At 41.2% G+C, this 24,178-nt stretch overlaps 1 protein-coding gene across 2 annotated transcripts in view; it reads left to right on the top strand.

The window, feature by feature from the left end:
• Positions 1-6,615: 6,615 nt before the first annotated feature.
• Positions 6,616-24,178, top strand: part of spire2 (spire-type actin nucleation factor 2) — an 87,647-nt gene continuing 70,084 nt past the window's right edge. For both annotated transcript variants that reach the window (XM_072279175.1, XM_072279176.1), the window contains exons 1-2: positions 6,616-6,986; positions 21,787-21,830. In XM_072279175.1, the coding sequence (XP_072135276.1) occupies positions 6,701-6,986; positions 21,787-21,830 (330 nt within the window). In that variant the 5' untranslated portion in view covers positions 6,616-6,700. The remainder of the gene's footprint in view (positions 6,987-21,786; positions 21,831-24,178) is intronic.

Here is a 24,178-nt window from a genome sequence, read left to right as displayed (position 1 = left end):
CTGAATTGTGCTTGTCATATTAGGGCCTGTTATAGCCAAGGTGGTTACAGCAATTCATGTTATAGTCCCTTATTTTCTAGTGATGTCAATGAGGCCATTCGGTCCATCATACAGCTCCAGCTCTCAAGATATTCCCATATCACACCCTCCACTTATTTTCCAGCAACTTATCACCTCTTCACTCCTCATGACGATCCCTACTCACCTGCACTGGGAGCAGTTTACAGTATCCAGTTGACCTATCAACATGTGTTTGGGATGTGGAAGGAGCCCGCATGGTCAGGAGAACAAGCACAGCATCCTACTTCAGGGTGGATGCAAGTCACTGGAGCTGTGTGGTAACAGCACCATCAGCTGCAACCACTTCTGCTGCCCCCGTAACTAATATGTAACCCAATGTTTCTAGAAAAATATTTGTTCTTACTGTTAAACTCTTTTTGATTGTTCTTTTACTTATTCTGATATTTTTAAGAATTTAATTATCTTTAATTGCTTGGAATTGCAATAAACAACTTGACTGTCTTTTTTTTCCCCTCCTTGTCCCCTTCACAGTGGCATTCAGACATCAGATATAAAACAAATTGCATATTTGATACTTAAGGGTTTCTACAAAGCAATTAAATTGATTTCTAACTTCTGTCCATTAAAACTATTAGTCCCTCAGTCCAGCTGCTATTGGTTCAGTTTCTGTACCCATTCTGAGAAGGGTGGTGAACCAATGTTGCAGCTGGGTGAGGAAGCAATGACTTTAATAGATCAATTAGTATAGCTGTCAGATATTATTTAATTTGCTTTGTACCTAGTCTGGTACGTGACTCTTGGCCTTGAATTGTTTACTCATCAGTCTATTTGCAACACAGAACATCATCATCCCTGTTCTCAACTGCTGAAGCAGCTTGCTATCCCAGAATCTGGAGTGAAAGGAGGAGACTCAACATATGTTATTATAAACTAATGTCTTCACTTTTTTTTACATTTCCTTCAATTTCACGATGAACGAGCTCGGAGATTTCTTTGCCTTTGAGCCTGAGAAGACGTAGTCTGCTGCTGTTCTTGCTTCTCCTACATCACCCAATAGGCCAGGCTGCTACCACTCCAAACTGCTCTAGACATGAACTCCATCTCCTACCATCACTCTTGGCCTCTGTCTTGCCTATGAAGCCTCACCCCTTGCTCCTTTGAACATAATCCTGTAAAGTTGTTGATTACAATTCCTCCCTGGTCTCCCTGTCCACGAAATACGAGCATTTCAGTACACACTCCAAAAATAATGACTCCTCTGCCCTGTAATCTAATGCCCATTCTTCCATTCCTTTCCCAATTATGAAATATCCACTCAAGCCTAGCCAGCACTCCTTGCTTTGAGCTCTTAAGTCAAACCTTTGCCCATGCATAGAAGGGAAATATCTGTATTCAATGTCATTAAAGCATCTAGTGCAGATTTGATGAAGGTACCTCGATGAGATCATACCTACCAGGTTCCTCTTTTGCCTCTCTGGTCAAAAACAAGGAATTACTCATAATGGCCACATTACACCTTTTCCCAGATCAACAAGCAATGTGCTGGAAGAACGCAGTGTGTCATGCAGCATCTGTGTGAGGAAAAACAATTATCTGCTTTGGATAGATATGGGAGAGGTGAGGGACAGTTGGAACCAGATGGGGGTTGGGGGAGGGGGCCTGTGAGTGAAGTGGGTGGATGGAGCCAGGAGAGGTGAAGGGAGTGAAGATGGTTGAATGGCTGGGGGGTGGAGAGTGGGAAAGGGAGGGAAATGGGAGGATCGGGGGGGGAACAAAGGAAAAGTGGGGTAGTTGTCTAAAATTGGAAAATGCTATTCATGCTATTGGGCTGCAGGCTACCCAGGAAGAATACAAAATGTTGCTCCTCCAGTCTGCATTGGGTTTCATTCTGCCAATAAAGAAAGCAAAGGGTGGACAGATCACTGGGAATAGGAAGGAGAGCTGAATTGGTCTGTAACTGGGAGTTCAGGATGGTCACTGCGGAATGAACATGGGTGATCTGTGAAACAGTTTTCAAGTCTTGTTGTTCCAGATTCCAGCATCTGCATTCTCTTGTTCCTCGTTACACATTTTTCTGTCGTGGTCTCTGTTTCACAATCCAAAAACATGATGGTTCCATATATATTTCTGATGACACTTGGCTTCTTCCTCACTACTATTTCTGCCCTCCATTCTCTCTAAGTTGTCAGACTGTGTGTCTAACAGTCTTGGAGAGACTTTGAGGTCTATTAAATGACATCTTTGTTGCTGTTCTCCAGGAATGGCCTATAACTGATATGTGACAGGAATTAGATCTTTGTGCTTGACATTAGAAATACCTTCTCTCTTCTGGCAGATTGTCAGATGGACTTGTGGCATTTATAGCCTGATTAGCAGTCATGAATCATCTTCATTTTGAATGTGTTCCAATTGACACTGTTCTACTAGTTTGATGACTAGGGATAAATTATAAGAGCTGTAAAGAAAATGTTTTCAGAGTTAGTGAATTTGAATTAAAAACATAGCTCCCTTTATGTGTAGTATTTCAGCCTGACACAATGGGATAAAATTACAATTCATCTGAACTGGGGACATTAGGAAGGCTGTTGACAGGGTAGAGAGCACAAGGATATATTGTATGCCTGCATTATTGTTGCAGCAAAATGATTTGCTGCATTATGACACTGCAAAGTAAGAGTAAACAGATTAGCTGCAAAACTCAGGAAGTGGATTACACAGGAGCAGCTAAAGTAAAATTACAGGAGATTGATTTCTTTGGAATCTGTCTAGGAATTTATCAGCAACGTAGGCAAAATGAAACACAAAATTATTGCCCTACTGATGGCAATGTATAAAACTTCATGAAGTGGTGATCAACTAAACTACTCTCATGTGGCCATCGTTCGTGATATCATCATGCAAAAAGCACAATTGTGTCCGCAGTCCAAACAGCTAAATGTACGAAGCTGTTCTGAGTGCTGAGAAGTGATGTGATAATATTGTTACGCATCTATGCCAAATCATCTGCATACTTTGTCTTATTACTTGTGATAACATCTGATTTTTAACTTTGGCCCCATAAAGAAAGACAAGAGGTGGCTAAATTCTGAAGTAGTCAGGAAATACAGTATAGTAATACCTAATTAAATGAGTTTGTCCTTTACCCTCTGCAGTAGTTTTTGAAGTCGAGCTTAGTTTGAAAATTTTGGCCATTATTAGGTTGTAAACATTACATCTGAGGATGAATGCATTCCTCTAGAACTGCACGTTTATTGTGAAAGGAAACAAAACTACTGCAATTAATGTGAATGCCTGATTCATCTGGTCAATTCCCCAAAGCAATACTAGATGCATTCTATTTCTTCTGACTGGGGTAATCATGATAAGGAAATGGTGAGTTGACTATGATAGCCCAATGTAGCCTGGGGATGCACCCACTTATTAATGCTCTGCAAACTGAGAAATCCTTGTGTAACTGCTAGAGAAGGGTATGGCACATTGTAAATGCAGTGCTGTGAAATTTAATGTATTGCTGCAATATGTGACCCTAAGTTTTCCAAAAATTCCTGCGAGTACTGAACTTGGCAAGAGCATGTGCACGAGAAGCTTTGTGTGATATCTGTCATAAATAAACTGCTATGTATCAAACAACTGGGCACAATTTTACGTTTCCAATAATCATTAAGTAAAGAATTTATTGTAGTTAATATTGTCATCTCTCTTTTGTCCCTATGCAACAAAATAAACAAGCTTCTGATGTCAAACAGAACAATGCAAAACAAAACCAGCTAATTTGCAAATGGCAAAGTAGTTAAACAGCCTGCACTAAACTTATTCAGCTTGCACTTTGTACTACTATGCTATGACCTGCACTGTCACTAACATTCACTTTTACTTGCTGGCTAGGAACTCCTCCATGGCTACAGCTGATGCTTCCTTAAGAAATCACAATATAGTAGTCTCCAATCTATAAAATCTTCTTAAATTGTTTTACTTCTATAGGTAATGGATGTGATGTTTCTACAATTTATCCCAACCTCTAAATTATAATTTTAAGGAAAGCCAATTAAACCATGACAAAGTTGGGAACACACACAAAATGCTGGAGGAACTCAGTGGACCAGGCAGCACCTATGGAAAAGAGAAAACAGTCAACATTTCAGGTCAAGGCCCTTTATCAGGACTGGGGGGGGGGGGGGAGGAAGAAGTACAAGATGATAGGTGAAACTGGGAGGATGTGGAGGGGTGAAGTAAAGAGCTAGGAAGTTGATAGGTGAAAGATAAAAGGGGGGGATCTGATTGTAAAGAGTAGAAGACCATGGGAGCGAGGGAAGGGGAAGGAGCATCAGAGGGAAGTGATTGGGCAGGTTAGGAGAAGGTGAAAGAGGGAAACAAGAATGGGAGAATGGTGAAGGGGGAGGGCGGGAGACAATTACCAGAAGTTTGAGGAAATCTATGTTTATGCCATCAGGTTGGAGGCTGCCCAGACAGAAAACAAGGTGTTGCTCCTCCAACCAGTGTGGCCTCATCGCAGGAGGAGAGGAGGCCATAGTCTTCCATGTTGGAATGGGAATGGTCTTTGGTATCATTTTCTTTGATCTGCTGGGCAGTACTTGATAGTTATTTGCTGCCACGTTTTGAGAAGTACATGCTTCAAGGGTCTATGTGGACTTCTGAATCAAAGGGGCTTGATATTGGCAGTTCATAAATGCAAGAGATTCTGCAGATGCTGGAAATTCAGAGCAACACACAAAATGCTGGAGGAACTCAGCAGGTCGGGCAGCATCTATGAAAATAAGTAAGTCGCCATCTTGGGCTGACATACATCTACAGGACTGGAAATGAAGGGGGTAGACACCAGAATAATAAGGTGAGGGGAAGCATGCACCATTGCTGAGTTCATCAATTTCATCAACTTTGCTTCCAACTTCTACCTTGCCCTCTAATTTATTTGGTCCATTTCTGACACTTCCCTCCCCTTTTTCAATCTGTCTCCATCTCTGGAGAAAAACTGTTCACCAACATCTTTTATAAACCTATCAATTCCCATGCCCATCATGACTATACCTCTTCCCATCCTATCTCATGAAAAAAATGCTATTCCTTTTTTTTTCAGTTCCACTATCTTCATGTATGTTCCTAGGATGATGCTTTCCTTTCTCCTTCAAGGAACAAGGTCTTTCCTCCTTCTACCATTGACCCTGTCCTCACCTGCATCTCCTCCATTTCTCGAACATCCACGCTCGCCCCACCTTCCCACCGCCTTAACAGGGATAGAGTTCACCTTGTCCTCACTTACCACCACCACCACCCCCCCCCCCCCGAGCCTTTGCATCCAACACATCATTCTCCACAACGTCTGCCATCTTCAGTGGGATCCTACCAGAAACCACATTTTGAACCACTCTCTGCTCTCTGCAGGGATTGTTCCATCATGATTTCCTTGTCCATTCATCTTTCCCCACTAATCTCCCTGCAAGCAACAGAAATGCCCCACCTGCCCATTCACCTCCTCCCATGCCTCCAGTCAAGACCCCAAACAGCAAACAGTCCTTCCAGGTGAGGCAACACTTCATCTGTGAATCTGTTGGGGTCATCTACTGCATCTGGTGCTCCCAATGCTCTCCACTACATATTGGTGAGATCGGATGTAATTTAGGGACCTCATTAAGCAACTACACTCTGTGCCAAAAGCAGAAGTTCCCAGTGGCCAACCATTTTAATTCCTGTCCCCATTCCCTTTCCAACATGTTGGTCCATGGCTGCCTTTATTGCCACAAAGAGGCCACTTTGAAGGTGGAGGAGCAATGCATTGTATTCCATCTACTGAATGTATCCTCCAAATTGATGGCATGAACATCCAATTTCCCCTTCTAGTATTCTTTTCCTTATCCCCTCTCCCTTCCTTCTTCTACTCCCCACTCTGGCCTCTATCTCTTCTCCTCAGCTCCCCCTACTGCCCCTCCTTCTTCCCTTTCTCTCATGGTCCACTCTCTTCTATCTCATTCCTTCTTTACCAGCCCCTTTTTTTTATATATAAAAAAAAGGACCTTTCCCACCCACTGGCTTCACCTATCACATTCCAGCTAATCCATCCCCTACCCTCCCCCCACCCAACCACTTTTTAAAAAAAATTCTGGTGTCTTTCCCCTTCTCTTCCAGTCCTGAAGAACAGTCCCGGTCTGAAACGTCGACTGTTTATTCATTTCCAGAGACGTTGCCTGATCTGCTGAGTTCCAACAGCACTGGGTATGCGTTGATGTTGGAAGCGCCAATGTTTGGTATCATTTGTCGCCAATGAGAGACAGTCCCTGCCTGGATGTTGCTCGGTATTTCCACCGTGGATTAAAAGGATGCCGCATGTACCATATATTAGGCGGCATGCCATCAAAGCGATGCTTACTGCTGAACAAAAAAGATTCTGACGAGTCGAGCAGTCAACGCCCAAGTTGCCGGTTTGGGGAATACTTTCCAAAAGCCAGTTTGTTCCGATCTGAGCCGCCTGTGCTGCCTTTCACTGATTACTCTCGTCCTTTTGGCTTTTCTCCTCCCATTCCGCTGGGCTGGCCCGGCCCAGAGCGGGACGATCACATGGTGCCTGCTGATTGACACTGGAGCTGCGGACTGAGGCTGCCTGCGACTCGCTGTTGTGGAAACCCAGAGAAACGCTGAGAAGTGGAAATGAGAAGGCGAAGGAGAGATGGCCCGGTCAGCTAGTGATGGGGAATCCGAGCAGCAGGTAGCCGGCTCCAACGACGTGCTTGAGCTGCAGATTTTATCCTTGGAGGAGATCCTGAGAGCCTACGAACAGCCGATCAATGAAGAACAAGCTTGGGCGGTGTGTTACCAATGCTGCCGATCCCTGCACAGAGACTGGCCCCGGGAACAGGTGCGCGTCGGCCGCGTCTGGGAGCTCGCAGCTATCCTTCTGCATCGGGATGGCACCGTGTCCCTCTGCGAGGAGCAGAAGAGGCCCTCACATGCAGGTAGGGATCAAACCAGGCCGGGTACTCGGTTACACCAGCAGGTAACCACATCACACCGGCCGATTAAATGTCGACTCCTATTACTTTGATATTGTTCCACGTACCACAATTAAAGCTAAAATCCAATCGATCAGAGAAACTAGCCATGCCACAAAAACTACTAAGGAGAACCCAGTTTTTAGCGACTTGCTTCATCCACCCTGGAGATGCTATCCATCTCCCAACATAGCTTGGGGTTATAATTTCGCCTCGTTAACGTACACATGAAATGGATACCCTGCGCAGTACTTTGTAATAGAGCTTCAAAAAGTGCAGTCGCTGAGTAAAACACCGATTCTTCACCAGTTCCATGTGTAGAACCAAGCAAAAACTAAACATTGCCTTAGCACATCAGCGTGTTTGTGTCAAACATAATGTAATAAAATGTATCTTTTGTAAATCGTTTTCAAACCTGAGGTTCGAGTGTTTTTACCTGGATGGATTTGTGAATACCGAGGTACAAATTGACTTTTAATATGAATTACTTTTGAAATCCATATGCCAAAATCGTTTCAGCTTTTCAAATTCTAAATTCTATAAATCCTAGGCAGAGGATTAATTACATAAAAAAAAACTAATAGCTCTTCATTTGTCTTAATTACGCCACTTTTTTTGCAGTAGGTTTTATATATACATACACACACATTATATTCTACCAACTTGTTTTAATCTTGCAATTTAAGGTTTGTTAAATGCTTCAAGGGATTTTAGAATATTCTGCCTGAATAACTGGATCAGGTGAAGAACTGACGGAACAAGAACTAATTATATAAGATTTTGAGTTATTCTGAAGGCATTTACAGAGCAATTATTTAGTCATAACTTTTTCATGCTTTTGAATAGTACCTTCTGATTTCCTGAATGGATCACAACTTACATTCTATTACTAACAGCACGATGATTTGGATGTTAGAAACGGAGGATGAAATGAAGGCAGTTTACTGTATTACATATAGGGTTCACTCTTTCAGCAGAAGAGCAGTGCTGCCCGGTGCGGGATGACTGTTAATTACTTCATGCTTTTAATTGACAATGATTTGTTTTGAGGCTTTTGTCACTGCCACTTTGGGGGGGGGGGGGGGAATAACCGCCAAGAGGCACGTAGGAATTGTGCATTGAACTTGGCCTCAGTTTTTCAATGGATTCCTCGCAAATAGTCGCCCTTTCTAACTCCAACAAATTATCGATGCTGATTGTCAAGAATGCCAGCTCCTCAGTGTAATGGAAATTCGGGGACCTGTCCTGCCTCTTGCAGCCAATTCAGGGGTGGTGGTGTCAGAGAACTGTGTGGATTGTTGCCTCTTATTTATGGTAGCTGTGTGTCTAAGAATGAGAGGAAAATATGTAGATTCTGTCCCTTGGAAAATGCAAAGCAATTGGAATTCTACTTCACTCTTAATTTTTTTATATATTTTCCTGACATGTAACATCTACATTCTGCCACCTGCTGTATGAAATTGTCCAGCATTTTTGTTTCCTTCAGCTCCTGTCAGTGAATCTGAAAAGGGTTAAGGTTGTGATTTTTATGGCATGGTTCAGAGACCCGTATTGATTCCTTGACATCCTGGTTCAAGAGTACTGGCTGGGATTAAGTTAGTTCTAGTAAATGTGGAGCTGGGAGGATTTCAGAACTCTGTTCACTCACCTCCAGGGGTTTACAAAATGGAACAATACTGAGATTTCATCCACATGAGTGTATTTTGATTTGTTTTGTCTTTTACAATAGTTATTATGTATTGCAATGCACTGCTGCCACAAAACAACACATTTCATTATGTATGCCAGTGGTATTAAGACCATTAGACATAAGAGCTGAATTAATCCATTTGGCCCAAGCTGCTCTGCCATTCCATCATGCCTGATTTATTATCCCTCTCAACCCAATTCTCCTGCCTTTTCCCCTGTAACTTTTGAGCATATGATTGATTTTTTTTTTAGTCCTCCAATGGCCAGTTTTGCTAAATTTGTAAACAGAATGGATGTTGCTTTCAGTTGCTTATTTACATGGGAAACTTGAACTAGTATGTTACAATAAAAATATTGGATTACAACTTTTGGGTGCTCATGGTATCCACTACTATATTGTACAAACTAATTAATTTTTATTTACTTTTCTATTTAAAACTATATGCACAAAACATCTGTTAGACCATAAGACATTGGAGCAGTATTGGGCCATTCAGCCCATCGAGTCTGCCCCACCATTCCATCACAGCTGATCCTGGATTCCACTCAACCCCATTCACCTGCCTTCTCGCCATTTGCTTTGATGCCACTGACTGATCAGGAAACTATCAACTTCCGCTTTAAATATACCTATGGACTTGGCTTCCACCATAGTCTGTGGTAGAGCATTCCACAGATTCACCACTGATTTAGGAAAAAAAAATCCTCCTTACCTCTTCTAAAAGATTGCCACTCAATTTTGAGGCTGTGTCCTTTAGTTCTGGATACCCCCACCAGAGGAAACGTCCTCTCCACATCCACCTTCTCTAGTCCTTTCTACATTTGGTAGATTTCAATGAGAGTCTCTCCCCCCCCCCCCCCCCCACTGCCACCACATTCTTCTAAATTCCAGTGAGTACAGGCCCAAAGCTGCCAAACGCTCCTCTGATGTTAACACCTTCATTCCCAGAATCATCCTTGTGTACCTCCTCTGGACTCTCTCCAATGACAATATATCCTTTGCAGGATACGGAGCCCAAAACTATTGACAATATTCCCAGTGTGGCCTGGCTAGTTCTTATAAAGCACTAGCATTATCTCTTTGCTTTCATATTCTATTTCCCTTGAAATAAATGCCAACATTACATTTGCCTCTTTACCACAGACTCAATCTGTGAATTAACCTTCTGGGAGTCTTGCACAAGGACTCCGAAGTCCCTTTGCATCTCTGATGTTTGAATTTTCTCCCCATTTAGCTAATAGTCTGCACTATTGTTTCTTTTACCAACATGCATTATCATACATTTCCCAACACTGTATTCCATCTGCCACTTTTTTGCTCATTCTTCCAAATTGTCTTAGTCCTGCTGTAATCGCATTGCTTCCTTAGCACTACCTACCCCTCAACATATCTTTGTATCATCTGCAAACTTTGCCACAAAGCCATCAATTCCACTATCTAAATCACTGACAAATAATATGAAAAGTAGCGGTCTCAATACTGACCCCTGAAGAACACCACTAGTCACTGGCAGCCAACCAGAAAAAGCCCCCTTTATTCTCACTCACTTCCTCCTGCCTGTCAGCCATTCCTCTATCCATGCCAGTATCTTTCCTGTAACACTGTAGGATTTTTAAACCAGTTCCATACTTGATTCTTAAAAATATTTTTAGAATGATGAGTTATTTTGGGCTAGCAAAAGATTATTTTAAGATTTTAGGAGCTTTTGCAACTTCACTGAGACCTTGATGTAATTTTTCTACTGTCAACGAGAAGTATTGAATAAAGCCAGCCTGATCTCAACAGCCAATCTAAATATCAATCACTGAAAGTCTTATCCTTGAAGATCCATGTCTTCACAGTAATGTAAACATTTTCGTAGTATGATTGATCCAATCAATTAGAAAGATTGCGATTTGTTAACAGTTTTTGAAAATTTCTGTAAATTTTAATGTATTTTTGTAAATTCAGAACATGTGCAGAAGTCCTGATTATATAGCATGAAAACAGACCCTTTGGTATTTGTACTTCTCCAGTCCTGAAGGGAAGTCTCTGCCTGGAACGTCAACTGTTTATTCATCTCCATACATGCTTCCTGACCTGCTGAGCCGCCCCCCCGCAGCATTTTGTGTTCCTTTGGCATTCATGCTGACCATAGTAAACCTACCTAAACTAATCCAATTTGCCTACAGTTGGTCCATATCCCTCCAAACTTTTTCAATTCACACATGCATCATATGTCTTTTAAATATTTAATTGCACCTGTCTCTGGCAACTCATTCCATATACCCATTGCTTTCTGTGTGGAAATACCTGCCCCTCAGATCCCTTCTCCCCTTAAATCTCTGCCCTCCAGTTTTGGATTCCTTTACCCTGGGAAATAAACTCTGACTGTCTGCCCTATCTGATAGGTTTTTATAAACCTCTATAAGGTCATCTTTGAGCCTCTTTCACTCCAGGGAAAATGGTCCCTGTCTATGCAGTCTTTTATAAGTGCAGAGTAGCAACATCTCTGCACTTTCTCTGGCTTAATCACATCCTTATGGTGACCAGAACTGCCTCCTACCTGTCAGCCATTCCTCTATCCATGTCAGAATCTTTCCTGTAATGCCATAGGATTTTTAAACCAGTTCCATACTTGGTATACAGTCTTGCCAATATCTTATACAGCTGTGACACGATGTCAAACTCCTGTACTCAAAATGCCAATCAATGAAAGAAACATGCCAAGTGCTGCCTTTGCTACCCTATCTACTACTTTCAGGGAACTATGTTTGTATTCCTAACTCCCTCAGTTTAGCCATACTCCCCCAGGGCCATGGCACTTACTGTGTCACCCTACCCTGCTTTCAGTTCCCAAAAGGTATCACTTCCCAACTTGTCTGAGTTAAATTCCACCTGCTTTTCCCTTGCCCACTTTTCCCATTGTCCTAGATCCTGTTGTGAACCACCTTCACTGTTCACTATACCACCAATTTTGGTGTCATCTGCAAACTTACTAACCATGCTACCATATCCCCATGAAAATCATGAATAAATGAGAATAAAGATTTATCCTAAAAGCGAGATTATAATTTGGATATGTATTCTTTATCGTGCACAAAAGTTCTCCTGACGTGGCAACAGTGGCTCATCACCTTCACCGTACATGGTAGTTGGGAGTCACTTGTTAACATCCTAAGCCATGTAAGGGTAAAGTTTGAAAATTTGACTGATTTCTGCAACTATTTCTGAAATAAAGTATATTAGATTGCCTTGTTCCTATACTTTTTGTGTCATTGTTTAGGTGTTTTGTATCATTTACTCCAGTATCAAATCTATTTGAAGTTTATATAAGGAGATCCAGATCTTGTTGGAAAGCAGCTACCAATCAGGGACATTTTTCAACACTTGCAGTGATTGTATGATTTGTTTATGAAAGCAACAGTATTTGTTATTTAGAAGATCATTTTGTGTGATGCAGCACGCACAAAATACTGGAGGAACTCAGCAGGGCAGGCAGCATCCATAGAAAAGAGTAAACGGTCAACATTTTGGGCTGAGACCTTTCATCAGGACTGGTCCTGATGTCCTTTGATGGCCTATATTACAGTATTATGAAATCTGAATTGCAGTGCAATACAAAAACCTGTTTGCAGACTTACTGGGGTGCACATGTAAAACCTCAGTGCAGACAAACTAAAGAGTGAAAAACATAATAACTATTGCCTGTCAATCGATAAGTTTCTTTGTCAAGTAACCTGTGTGTCCTCGCTATTTATCAGACACTTAAACTTATATAAACAAATCTAAAATAGCAATTTTACTTCCTGTTCCGAACCCAGAAAATCTGTTTTGAGTCTCTGTTTGGATTAAATTAGCATTCATGAAATGATGGACATCTGGGACAGTTACATTTGTGACATCAAACAACTTTGATCTTGGTGCCAGTAAAACCTGTTTTCCTACAAGCCTTTTACATTCTTACATGCCTTTCATATAGAAAAACTTGTTTGCTAATTTTATTTTAATTAAAGAACTACTGTGCAAAGTTTATTCATGATTAATTGTAAATAATAAAGCCCTTAGTCATAGTATTTTAAACCCTAGGAAGTGGCAGCTGCTTAAATCAACGCTTGGGTTGGACTATTATTGACTGGGTGCTTGCAGTAATAAAAATGGCAAAACTATTATTATTATTATTCTGTGCAACTGGTGACTACTTGGGATCAGAACTGAAGGAAATCATTTAAGTATTCATAAAATTGCCCCATTATACAATATCCTAAAAAATTGTACTTAACTCTGAGGTTTTGGCCCAAAATGTTGACTAGTTTTTTCTATAGATGCTGCCTGGTCTGCTGAAATCCAGTAGCGCACTGTGCTGGAAGGAGAAATGAAGTTAACAGAGGAAGGGAAAGAGATGAAACAATTAACTAAACTGCAAATTAAATAGCAATAAGCAGCCTGCTGTCAATCCTGTTGCTCTGCATTTAAGAACAGAGCAAACCAGATTATATTGCATTAAATCTAATCCATGAAGTAGAAAGATTGAAACTTTAACTGAAGTTAGTAGTCAATTGTTGCCTGACTTTAAGAGGCAGCTAACGTGCATGAAAGCATTTTTTTTTAATTTACCCATGGCTCCAGAAGATGTTTGTTGTGCTGGAAGTTTGTACAAGTTCCAAAACCTAAATTGATGCTACAGTGTAGATTGTGAAAGGCTGAGGATGCAAAGCCATATACTGACCAGCAGAGATGAGGCAAGATCCTCCACGGATTTGACTGGTGATTCGGCAGTAAAGAAGAAAATTAAGAGAAAGGGGATTAGGAAAAGAAGAATTCCCGCAAAAGAAATTCTTAATGTACACCATTAACCTCCAATGAGACTGTAATGGGTTGAATAAATAACATTTGAATAGGAATATCAATCAACCCCCCCCCCCCCACCCCCTTGCAGAGGAAATTTTACTGCCTGGATTATAGAGCACGTCTTACAGAATAGGTTTAACAAGCCAGGGCTTTACTCTTTGGAGTGAAGGAGAATGAAAGGTGAACTGAGAGGACTACAACATAAGAGACAGTAGACATGGGGGCATAATTTTAAGATTATTAAAATAAAGATAAACATTAGCTCTATTTGTTGCTTGTACACCAAAACATTGAAACTTACAGTGAAATGAGTTGTTTTATGTCAATTCAAATCGGTGAGGATTGTGATGAGTAGCCCGCAAATATCACCACATTTCTGGTGCCAGCGTAGCATGCTCACCACTCACTAACCCTAACCATGTGTCTTTGGAATATGGGAGGAAACCGAGTATCCAGACGAAACGGGCACAGTGACGGGGAGAATGTACAAACTCCTACAGGCAGTGGCAAAGATTAGATCCTTCTGGCTCTGTAAAGTGATGCACTGACTGCTATGCTATCGTGCCACTTTTTTTTATTTTAAAAAAAAAATAGAACAAAAATAAATTGGGTTGGAGGACAGTATAAGAAGGATGTCAGGGGGGCATGGAATGCACTGCCAGGGAAGGTGAGAATGAGGTACATTGAGGATATTCAAGTGATTCTTTAATGGACATATCAATGAAATAATGGAGGGCTGGCTGTGCTGGAGGGAGGAAATAGATTGATTTTATAGCAAGTTAAAATATTGTGGGTCAAAGGGCCCATACTCTGCTGTATTGTTCTACAGAGCTGTCCACTTAATCTGTGCACTGGAGCTAGCTCTAGAAACTACACCTTCAAGGCAGACTGAAGTCATTGGCTGTGTGGATTAATTAAGAAACCTGCATGGAATTATAGACAAAATGTACCTAGAAAATCTACAGGCACTTTGGCCCATATGGCCCATACTTTAGAAATTACCTAGGGTTACCTATGGCCCTCTATTTCTAAGCTCCATGTATTTAAAAACTTGCCCCTGACATCTCCTCTGTACCTACTTCAAAGCATCTTAAAACTGTGCCCTCTTGTGTTAGCCATTTCAGCCCTCAGGATAAAGCCTCTGACTATCCATGCAATCAGTACCTACCTAAACTTAGTTTTTAAAGTATTGGAGGGTTAACAGGGAACTGCAGTTGATGTGGACTTATGAAAAGATATTAAATAAGTTGCCATACCAGGGGCGGGGAACTAAGTTATACGAGGTGTGTTTAGGATATGGAATGTTCTGCCACAGCTTCTATTGTGATAAATTCAAAACAAAGTTCGATAGGTAATTGGAAGGAAACAAAATTGCAGGACTATGGGGGAAAAGATGTGGAACTGGCTAGATTGCTTTTAGATTAGCTGCTACAGACTTGATGTGAATGGCCTTCTGTAAATGCAGTAATAATTGGATTTTTGCCGGTTGCTTTTTCCCCTAAAGTCAGCAGAAAATGAAAATGCTTCATCACTGAATGCAGATTCTGGACCCAATAAAAATCCTTGGCTTGAATCCTAAATGTAGTTGTCATATTTCAAAGATCAGAATTACAATGGGATAACCTTGTAGTGATTCTTTGTATCTTCATTCTTTTAAAATGAGAAACTATTAGAAGTTATTTGAGAAAAAGTAAACAGTCGACATTTCAGACCCTTCATCAGGACTCGAAAGAAAATTGAGAAGTCAGAGTAAGAAGTTGTGTGTGGGATGGGGGGGGGGGAAGAAATGCAAGGTGATAGGTGAAACCAGGGAAGGTGGGGGGGGCGGTGAAGTGAAGAGCTGGGAAGTTGATTGGTGAAAAAGATTAAAACCGTAAGACATTGGAGCAGAATTAGGCTATTTGGCCCATTCAGTCCGCTGCACCATTTCATCATGACTGATCCTTCTCTTTTCTTTCCCCCCCCCGCCACCACCATCACATTTCCTGGCCTTCTCCTCGTAACCTTTGATGCCATATTCAATCAAGAACCTATCAATCTCTGCCTTAAATACACCCAATGACCTGGCCTTCGCAGCTGCCTTTGGTAACAAATTGCACAAATTCACCACCCTCTGGCTGAAGAAATTTCTCTGCATCTGTTTTAAAAATGGATATCCCTCTATCCTGTGGCTATGCCCTCTTGTCCTAGATGCTCCGTGCTCCCACTGTGGGGAAACGTCCTTCCACAGTGAGTACAGACCCAGAGCAATGGAATGTTGTTCGTATGATAACCCTTTCATTCCTGGAATCATCCTTGTGAATCTCCTTAGAATCCTCTCCAATGACAGCACATAGTTTCTCAAATGAGGAGCCCAAAACTGTTCACGATACTCAAGGTGAGGCCTCACCAGTGTCTTATAAAGCCTCGACATCACACCTTTGCTCTTGTGTGCTTGGTCTCTTGATATGAATACTAATATTGCATTTGCCTTCCCCACCACAAACTCTTCCTGCAAGTTAACCTTTAGGTTGTCCTGCACAAGGACTACCAAAACCCTTTCCATCTCTGGATTTTCTCCTCATTTAGAAAATAGTCTGCACATTTATTTCTACAACCAAAGCGCATGACCATGCGTTTTACAACATTGTATTCATTTACACGTGGCCAAGTGGTTAAGGCGTTCGACTAGCGATCTGAAGGTTGTGAGTTCGAGCCCCAGCCGAGGCAGCGTGTTGTGTCCTTGAGCAAGGCACTTAATCACACAGTGCTCTGCAATGACACTGGTGCCAAGCTGTATGGGTTTTAATGCCCTTCCCTTGGACAACATCGGTGTCGTGGAGAGGGGAGATTTGCAGCATAGGCAACTGCCAGTCTTCCATACAACCTTGTCCAGGCCTGCGCCCTGGAGAGTGAAGACTTTCCAGGTGTAGATCCATAGTCTCGCAAGACCAACGGATGCCTTTACTTTATTCATTTACCACTTTCTTACCCATTCTCCTAATCTGTACAAGCCCTTCTGCAGCCTACCTATTTCCTCGACACCACCTGACCCTCCACCAATCTTCATATCATCTGCAAACTTGGCAACAAGTACATCTATTCCATCAGCTACAAAGTTTGTAAATCATTGATATACAGCATAAAAAGAAGCATTTGCAACACCACCCCCTGCAGAACGCCATTAATCACCGGCAGCCAACCAGAAAAGGATCTTTTTATTCCCACTCGCTGCCTCCTACCAATCAGCCAGTGCCCTAACCATGCCAGTAACTTTCCTGTAATACCATGGGCTCTTAAATTGGTAAGCAATCTTGCGTGTGGCACCTTGTTAAAGGTCTTCTACAAGTCCAAATATACAACATCCACTGCATCCCCTTTATCTATCCTACTTGTAATCTTCTCAAAGAATTCTAACAGGTTCATCAGGCAGGATTTTCCACATGGAAGCCATGCTGACTTTGTTTGATCTTGTCCTGTATCCATAACCTCATCCTTAACAATTGATTCCAGCATCTTCCCAACCACTGTCAGGCTAACTGTCTATAATTTCCTCCTTAAAGGGAGGCGTGATATTTGGTGTGGTTCAAGGGGAATAGAAAATTGCAGAGTCCAATGATTTTTGAAAGATTATTACTAATGCCTCCACAATCTCTACTGCTACCTCGTTCAGAACTCTAGGGTGCATTTCATCTGGTCTGGGTGACTTGTGTACCCTTAGGTCTTTCAGGTTTTTGAGCACCTTCTCCCTTGTAATAGTAACTGCACTCACCTTTCTTCCCTCACACCCTTCAACATCTAGCATACTGCTAGTGTCTCCCACAGTCATTTAGTTCATCTGCCATTTCCTGTTATTTCTCTGGCCTCATTTTCTAGCGGTCCTATATACACTGTCATTGCTTTTTTTTTACATACTTTAAAAAGCTTTTACTGTCCACTTTGATACTGTTTGCTAGTTTGCTTTCATATTTCACCTTTTCCCATCTACTGATTCTTTTAGCTGTTCTCTGTAGGTTTTTAAAAGCTTCCCAATCCTCTGGCTGCCCACTAATTTTTGCTTTGTTGTATGCCCTCTCTTGCTTTTACATTAGCTTTGACTTTCCTTCACAGCCATGGTTGAACTATTTTGCCATTTGAGTATCTGATTTTGGAATATATCTATCCTGCACCTTCCTCAGTAGTCTCCCATGGATATCATAACATTGCCCTTTTGATATGCCTTTTCTATTTCCTGCTGTAATCTGTGGTCCACATCCCAGCTACTATTGGGAAGCTTGTATATAACTGGGTTCTTTTACCCTTGCAGTTTCTTAACTCGATCCACAAGGATTCAACATCTTCCAATCCCATGTCTCATCTTTCTACTGAATCGATGCTATTCTTCACCAGCAGAACCACCCCCCCCCCCCCCCCGCCTACCTTCCTATCCCTCCGATACAGCATGTAACCTTGGACTTTCAGCTCCTAACTACAAACCATCCTTCGGCCACATACCTGACAGTCTATAACAGATGAGGGGGAATCTGCTTGGTAGAGGACAGAAGACGATGGAAGAAAGGGGAGGAAGAGAAACACCAGAGGGGGGTGATGGGCAGGTAAGGAGATAAGGTGAGAGGGAAACGGGACAGAGGAATGGTGAAGTTGGGGGGGGGGCGGTGTTGGCAATTACTAGAAGTTCGAGAGATCAGTGTACATGCCATTAGCTTGGAGGATACCCAAATGGAAGATGAGGTGCTGTTCCTTCAACTTGAGCGTGGCCTTATCGTGTCAGTGAAGGAGGCGACAGACATGTCTGAGTGGGAAGTGGAATTGAAACGGGTGGCTACCAGGAGATCCTGGTTTTTCTGGTGGATGGAACATAGGTGTTCGGTGAAACAGTCTCCCAATCTATGTCAGGTCTTACCAATATACAGAAGGCCACACTGGAAACATTGGATACAGTAGATGAACCCAACAAACTCTCAGGTGAAGTGTCACCTCATCTAAAAGGACCAGTTGGGGCCTTGATCGTAGTGAGGGAGGAGGTGTGGCACTTGTTCCACTTCCAAGGGTAAGTTCCAGGAGGCAGATCAGTGAGGAGGGATGAGGGGACAAAGGAGTCACATACAGCCAATTCCTGCAGAAAGTGTGGTGGGGGGGAGGGGAGAAAGATGTGCTTGGTGGGATCCTAGCGGAGATGCTGGACATGGAGGCTGGTGGACTGGTAGGTGAGGACAAGAGGAACCCTATCCTTAGTGTGGCAGTGGGAGGATGGAGTGGGGGCAGGTGTGCATAAGATGGAAGAGATGAGACTGAAGTCAGTGTTGATAGTGGAGGGATTTCCATCATCTGCAGATTTTCTTCTGTTTGAGATATTATTTATGCTCCATAATCAGACTCTCTTTATAAAACATGGGAAGCAACCTCTTCCTGTCAGTCCCATGTACAGCCTAGTGTCACTTTATGGGCATGCAATCAATCTATGAATATAAATTAGCCTGAGTATTTTTATTCATTGTGTTTTATTATTAAATAACTAAATTATTGTGTTCTTTATCTTCACAATTTTTTTGATCCAGAGTAACAATTATTTCATTCTCCTTGCTCTTGTGTACAGGAAATGGCATTAAACAATTTTGAATCTTTTATTTGTATGGCATAACTGAAGAGTAGAAAGTAAATCATGTTCCTTGGTTAGTGTAATCTGTTAAAATGATGGAAATTGAATGTTAATTGTAATTCAGAAATCACAACTGGATTTCAGAGATTGATTTTTGTTTAAAAATTGCTACTGGGAGATGATTTAAAATTTGGTCTGAGTTGCAAAGATAATCATTCATAGTGAAAGTGTGTGTGTGAGCTGCTCTGACTGGAATTTGACCTCTAATTATGGCCAATGTCAGGGTTAAACTTGAGCAATTGTAAATTGCAGTTCATCTCATTTGTACTTTGCATTTCTATCACTGTAGAATGTTGTTACAGTACATAATAACTAAATCAGGTGAGAATAAGAAACAGTGGCATCTTGTGTAGATGTGAAGCAAGCATCATGTGCCTTACTGCTGGATAGAAAGAACTGCACACTTTGAAGCTCCCTGTGTCTTGTCAGTATTATGGTTAGATTTCACCAAGAATGGTCCAAGATTTGCTTCCAAACTATACTGTATTGGCACAATGGATAATTTTCAGTTCTGACATAGTTTGGGGGTGGGGTGGGGAGAGTGGTGATTGCTGGAGTATCAGCATTACACGTAAATATAATATCTCATAGGACTCTTGTGTAAGTTGTCCATGGTTGCAAAGTAAAAGCAGTGGGGGGGGGAGTGAATCTTGAAAATCAAGTCTTCAGAAAACCTACTGTGATTTTCATGGCTGAGTGCAGTGGGAGTGAAGGAAGTTGGGGGGGTGGGGTGGGGAGGGAGAGGAGAAGAGCTTCCAAGTGCAGGGTCCCAGGGGATTGAGTTTCTTGCCATTGAACCCATTTTCAGAAATTGGCAGCTCAAACTCAGAGCAGGTTTCGGAGGCCGCATGTGGGTTGCAATGAGACAAACTCTTTTGCATCCTGCATAGCGTTGATGGAGGGGTTCCTTTCAGGCTATTAACTTTCTAGAATGGAATGTACAAGCAGTGAATGAAAAAAGAAACTAATTTTACCCAGAAAATGGGCTTTGATACATCTGGCACATCCACTAACCTAAGTTCAAGATGCCTTATTTGTGGAAATCATTCTGAAAGCCATTGTTGAGTTCCATGGAGATGGAACCAAATGTACAAGGAATTCATTCCTTTGCCAGATGCAGATCAACAGTGTTGTAGATTGCTGCTTTATTTGTGCAGGTGCCCATGTCAAGCTGTTCATTTACTAACTTTAGGAAGAATGGTTACTGTCAGGAGAATTTTTGAATGCTGGGAAAATGCTATGCCTGGTATTCCAGGGTGGTGGTGGTTTTGGTTTTCCAATTATTGTGGTGGAAGACGTCTCTAGGCTGGCTTGCAAAATTGGAATTCATTTGGAGGGATTTCTGAATTTTCCGACCATATGCCTGTGTCACTTCTGAGGACAGTACAGGCCATTCCCAGTAAAGAATGGGCCCTGTTTTCAACATCCCCAAGTTGATTTTGTCCATCAGTCAGAAAATACATTTTAAAAAAAAAAAAAACCCTCTCAATATGGTAACCATAACTCCACAATATTCTAAGAAATGGCATTAAAGGACTCGTTTAAAAAAACAATTACAGAGGGAGGGTGAGGGGTAGAATAAACTGGTTCAGTTGTTCATTAGAATGAATGTATAACTTTTGAACTGAATTGTATTAGGAGAGCTTGTGCATACCTTTGAGCGCCCATAAGTAAAGTAGGGCATTCATAACCCGGGTGCAATTTGTGTGTTCTGAATGTACTATCATAAAAGATGGCTGTAAAGTTATGTACAAGGATCAAACATGGTGTTAAAATAGGTTCAGAAAATTGAGGTTAATTTCTCATTCATTGAAAAGCCAAGTATCGGGAGAGCTCAAAGTTGGGAAGAAATTGATTAACTCTTGCTAATTGGGCAACTTTGATTGTGGTCACACCTAATACACATGAAATAGTAAGATTGTATAAGACAATGTAATTTCAATCAGATAGTCAGTGATGAACAATATATTTTACCAACTTTGCAGAACCCAAATGCAAAGTTGTTTAGGTATACTCTTTAATCTTTCTTTGTTGTGCACTTATGTGAAGCTGGATTTACGTGAGATGGAAGTAGTTGGCATCAAGTACTGGAAAATCGTCAAAGCTGTTCTAGTCCACCAAAGACACAATTTTGTAGCCACGATAACCTCCTTATCAGTGCACTAGCTTTTGGAGGACAATTCCATCATAAGGTGAAATTGAAAATGTCCAGATTTGCCTTCACACTGTCCAAGATGGTGTGTCTTGGAGAGAAGGTAAAAGCCAATTATTTGAAAATCAAAGGAACTGCAGATGCTGAAATGTGAAGCAAAAACAAGTTCTTGGAAATGCTGACTATGCTGGGCCACATATGTAAATTAAAACGTATTATTTTGTGTTGAACGACTTCTATTCCGTATTAGAAGAGTTGAGAAAACCAGCTTGTGTTGTGGAGAGGGTGGGGCAAATATGGATAAGACAAAGAGCCTATATATGATGAGATGAAGACAGTTACCATGATGACGAAGCCATCAAATTAATGTAACAATGTCTGAATTACTACTGAATCATGTCCTTTTTTTTTTAAAAAAAATAGCGTTTGTAATCTTTTTTCCATTTTATTTTAGATCCAAAGAAGAAAATATCCCCTCCATTATGTACAGAAAGACAGGTAAGTGTCTGTCCATAACACAAGATCAAACAATGTACTATATGTTACTGTTTGTTTACTTGGCAGGTATTCTGTTTCAAATGGTGATTTAGAATTGATGGAAAATGAACAGGAGAATCTTATAATGAATTGGGGCAATGGTACTGCTATTCCTTGGCATCATGAACTTAATATCAGTATCTCTTACACACTAGAGGAAACCAGTTCTGTGGCTAACATTCTTGCTTTTGAGTTAGAAGCTGATGTACTTAAGCCATTTGAGAGAGTTGATTGTTATCATGGCTGACAGTTCAGACTTGCTACCTCTGTTCCAATAAATGACAAACCTTACAAGGAGGAAAGGTGAGAAGTGTTTGATCGAGAATCTAAAGACAAGTGATGGCATCGTTGAAATACCATCTCCTGCTTAATGGCCTTTGAAGCAGATGTAATGATACGTGAGATAGTTAGTGGGGTGACTTTATAATAATGACATACAGCATGGAAACAAACTATTCAGCCCATCTGATCTATGTTAACCGGTGAGCACTTCTCAGAGTTAATCCCACCTTCCAGCACTTGGCCCTTTGCCTTCTATGCCTTGGCAATTCAGTGCTTGTTTAAACACTTAAATGCTATTAGTGACTCTGCTGCCACTTCTCTTGGGTAGTGTATTCTAGCTACTCCCCGCTCTCTGGGTGAAAAAGGTCCCCCTCTGATCCCAGGGGAAGATTATATGGAAGTTAACTAATTGGTAAAATGTGATCAGATGGTGAATGAGTTTACGAAGAGCAGAATGGATTAAGTTTAAAGGTAGATGCCGGTGGGGAGGGGGGGGGAGGAATGGAAAGTGGTGCCCAACAAGGATGGATGCTGAAACTGCTGATTTCAATTCACAGAAAATATATGGATTCAGGAAAATAACCACAGTTTCACACCGAATTGGTGTGTGGCAGTTAATGTAGACAAGGAAGGCAATAACTAGAAAAACACAAGATTGCAAAGTTCTGTAAATATTTAACTGGCAACAAGCCTTAAAATTGGTAATTGTGAAGTGTCACATTTTAGTAGAAAAGGTAGAGGCCAAAATCTCCACAGGAAATTTGTTTAAATGAAGTGAAGGAGTAAAAGAATCATTCATTTGTTGCTTGGTGCTGTCATTTAAGTAAGGAAATTAGACGTGCTCAAACTTTCTACAAAGGGACTTGAACCCGATGTCTAAGGTTAACAGTCCAGCGCAGTACTAAGTGAATGCAACATTATTTCCTTCCTCAGTAAGCTTATGAATCGTATGGAACATATTTGAAGTCATGGATGATATTCTCATAATTCTGACCAAATGTACCCACATTCAGCATTGTTAAGTAGATTGTCTGGTCTTCAGCATACTGCTGATTGGGTGATTTGGCCCAACACAAATTGGCTGCCACTTTTATCTTTTCTAATGATAATTAGTTTTCAAAAAGTACTGGCCTGGATGAAGTAAAGCTAAATGCTGGAGGACCTTGGGGTCAGGCCAGGGCTGGATTAAGCTAGTGCGGGGCCTGTAGCATATGTTATAAAGGAGCCCTAAATTTTTAAAAATGCACATAAGTATTAAATCATAAATTATTTACTTAATAAAGTAACTCAATTTTTTCATTTGCTATACAGCCAGATAATATGACAAATGTCTGACGCTTCAGTAATAGTATTACATGTCAAAAATAACAAAACTACAATTTAAAAGTTACATTTTCTAGATTTAGCATGAGCAAATTTGTTGATGATACTGGGAATGTCTATTTCACGCAGAAGTTCACGTTCAATGCTCATTAGATTGAGATTGGTCAATCTGTTTTGACCCATAGTGCTCCTTAGTTCATTTTTAATCCTTTTCAGTTTGGAAAATGAGTGTTCTCCGCTGCATTTAGTAACCATGAGTGACAGATAGATGCACAAGGCATTTTCTACATTTGGAAAGCATAACTCCAAAAAAATTGTCAGTTATCAAACAGTACAACTGTAAGTCTACAATGTCTTGTTTGGTGCCAATATGAGAAGCAAGATCAGTTTTCAACAGTTCAGTAAACTGCACAAATTCTTCATTAAGACTTTCTTCCAGATCTTCCGGATATGATTTAATAAGATTTGATGACTCTTTACGATCTCTTCAGGTGTAAACTACTGTAACTGATGAAGGAATCCAAAAACACCATTCACCTTTAGATAAGCTTTCTGCCTTTTTGACAACACACACAAAATGCTGGAGGAACACAGCAGGCCAGGCAGCATCTGTGGAAAAGAGTGAGCAGTCGATGTTTCGGGCTGAGACCCTTCATCAGGACGGGGGAAAAAAGATGAGAAGTTAAAGTAAGAAGGTGGGAGGA

The sequence above is a fragment of the Mobula birostris genome, chromosome 15 (assembly GCF_030028105.1).
Source record: "Mobula birostris isolate sMobBir1 chromosome 15, sMobBir1.hap1, whole genome shotgun sequence".
NCBI classification, from domain to species: domain Eukaryota; kingdom Metazoa; phylum Chordata; class Chondrichthyes; order Myliobatiformes; family Myliobatidae; genus Mobula; species Mobula birostris.
Note: the sequence above shows the minus strand (reverse complement) of the source record. Positions and strands in the feature narration are given on the sequence as shown.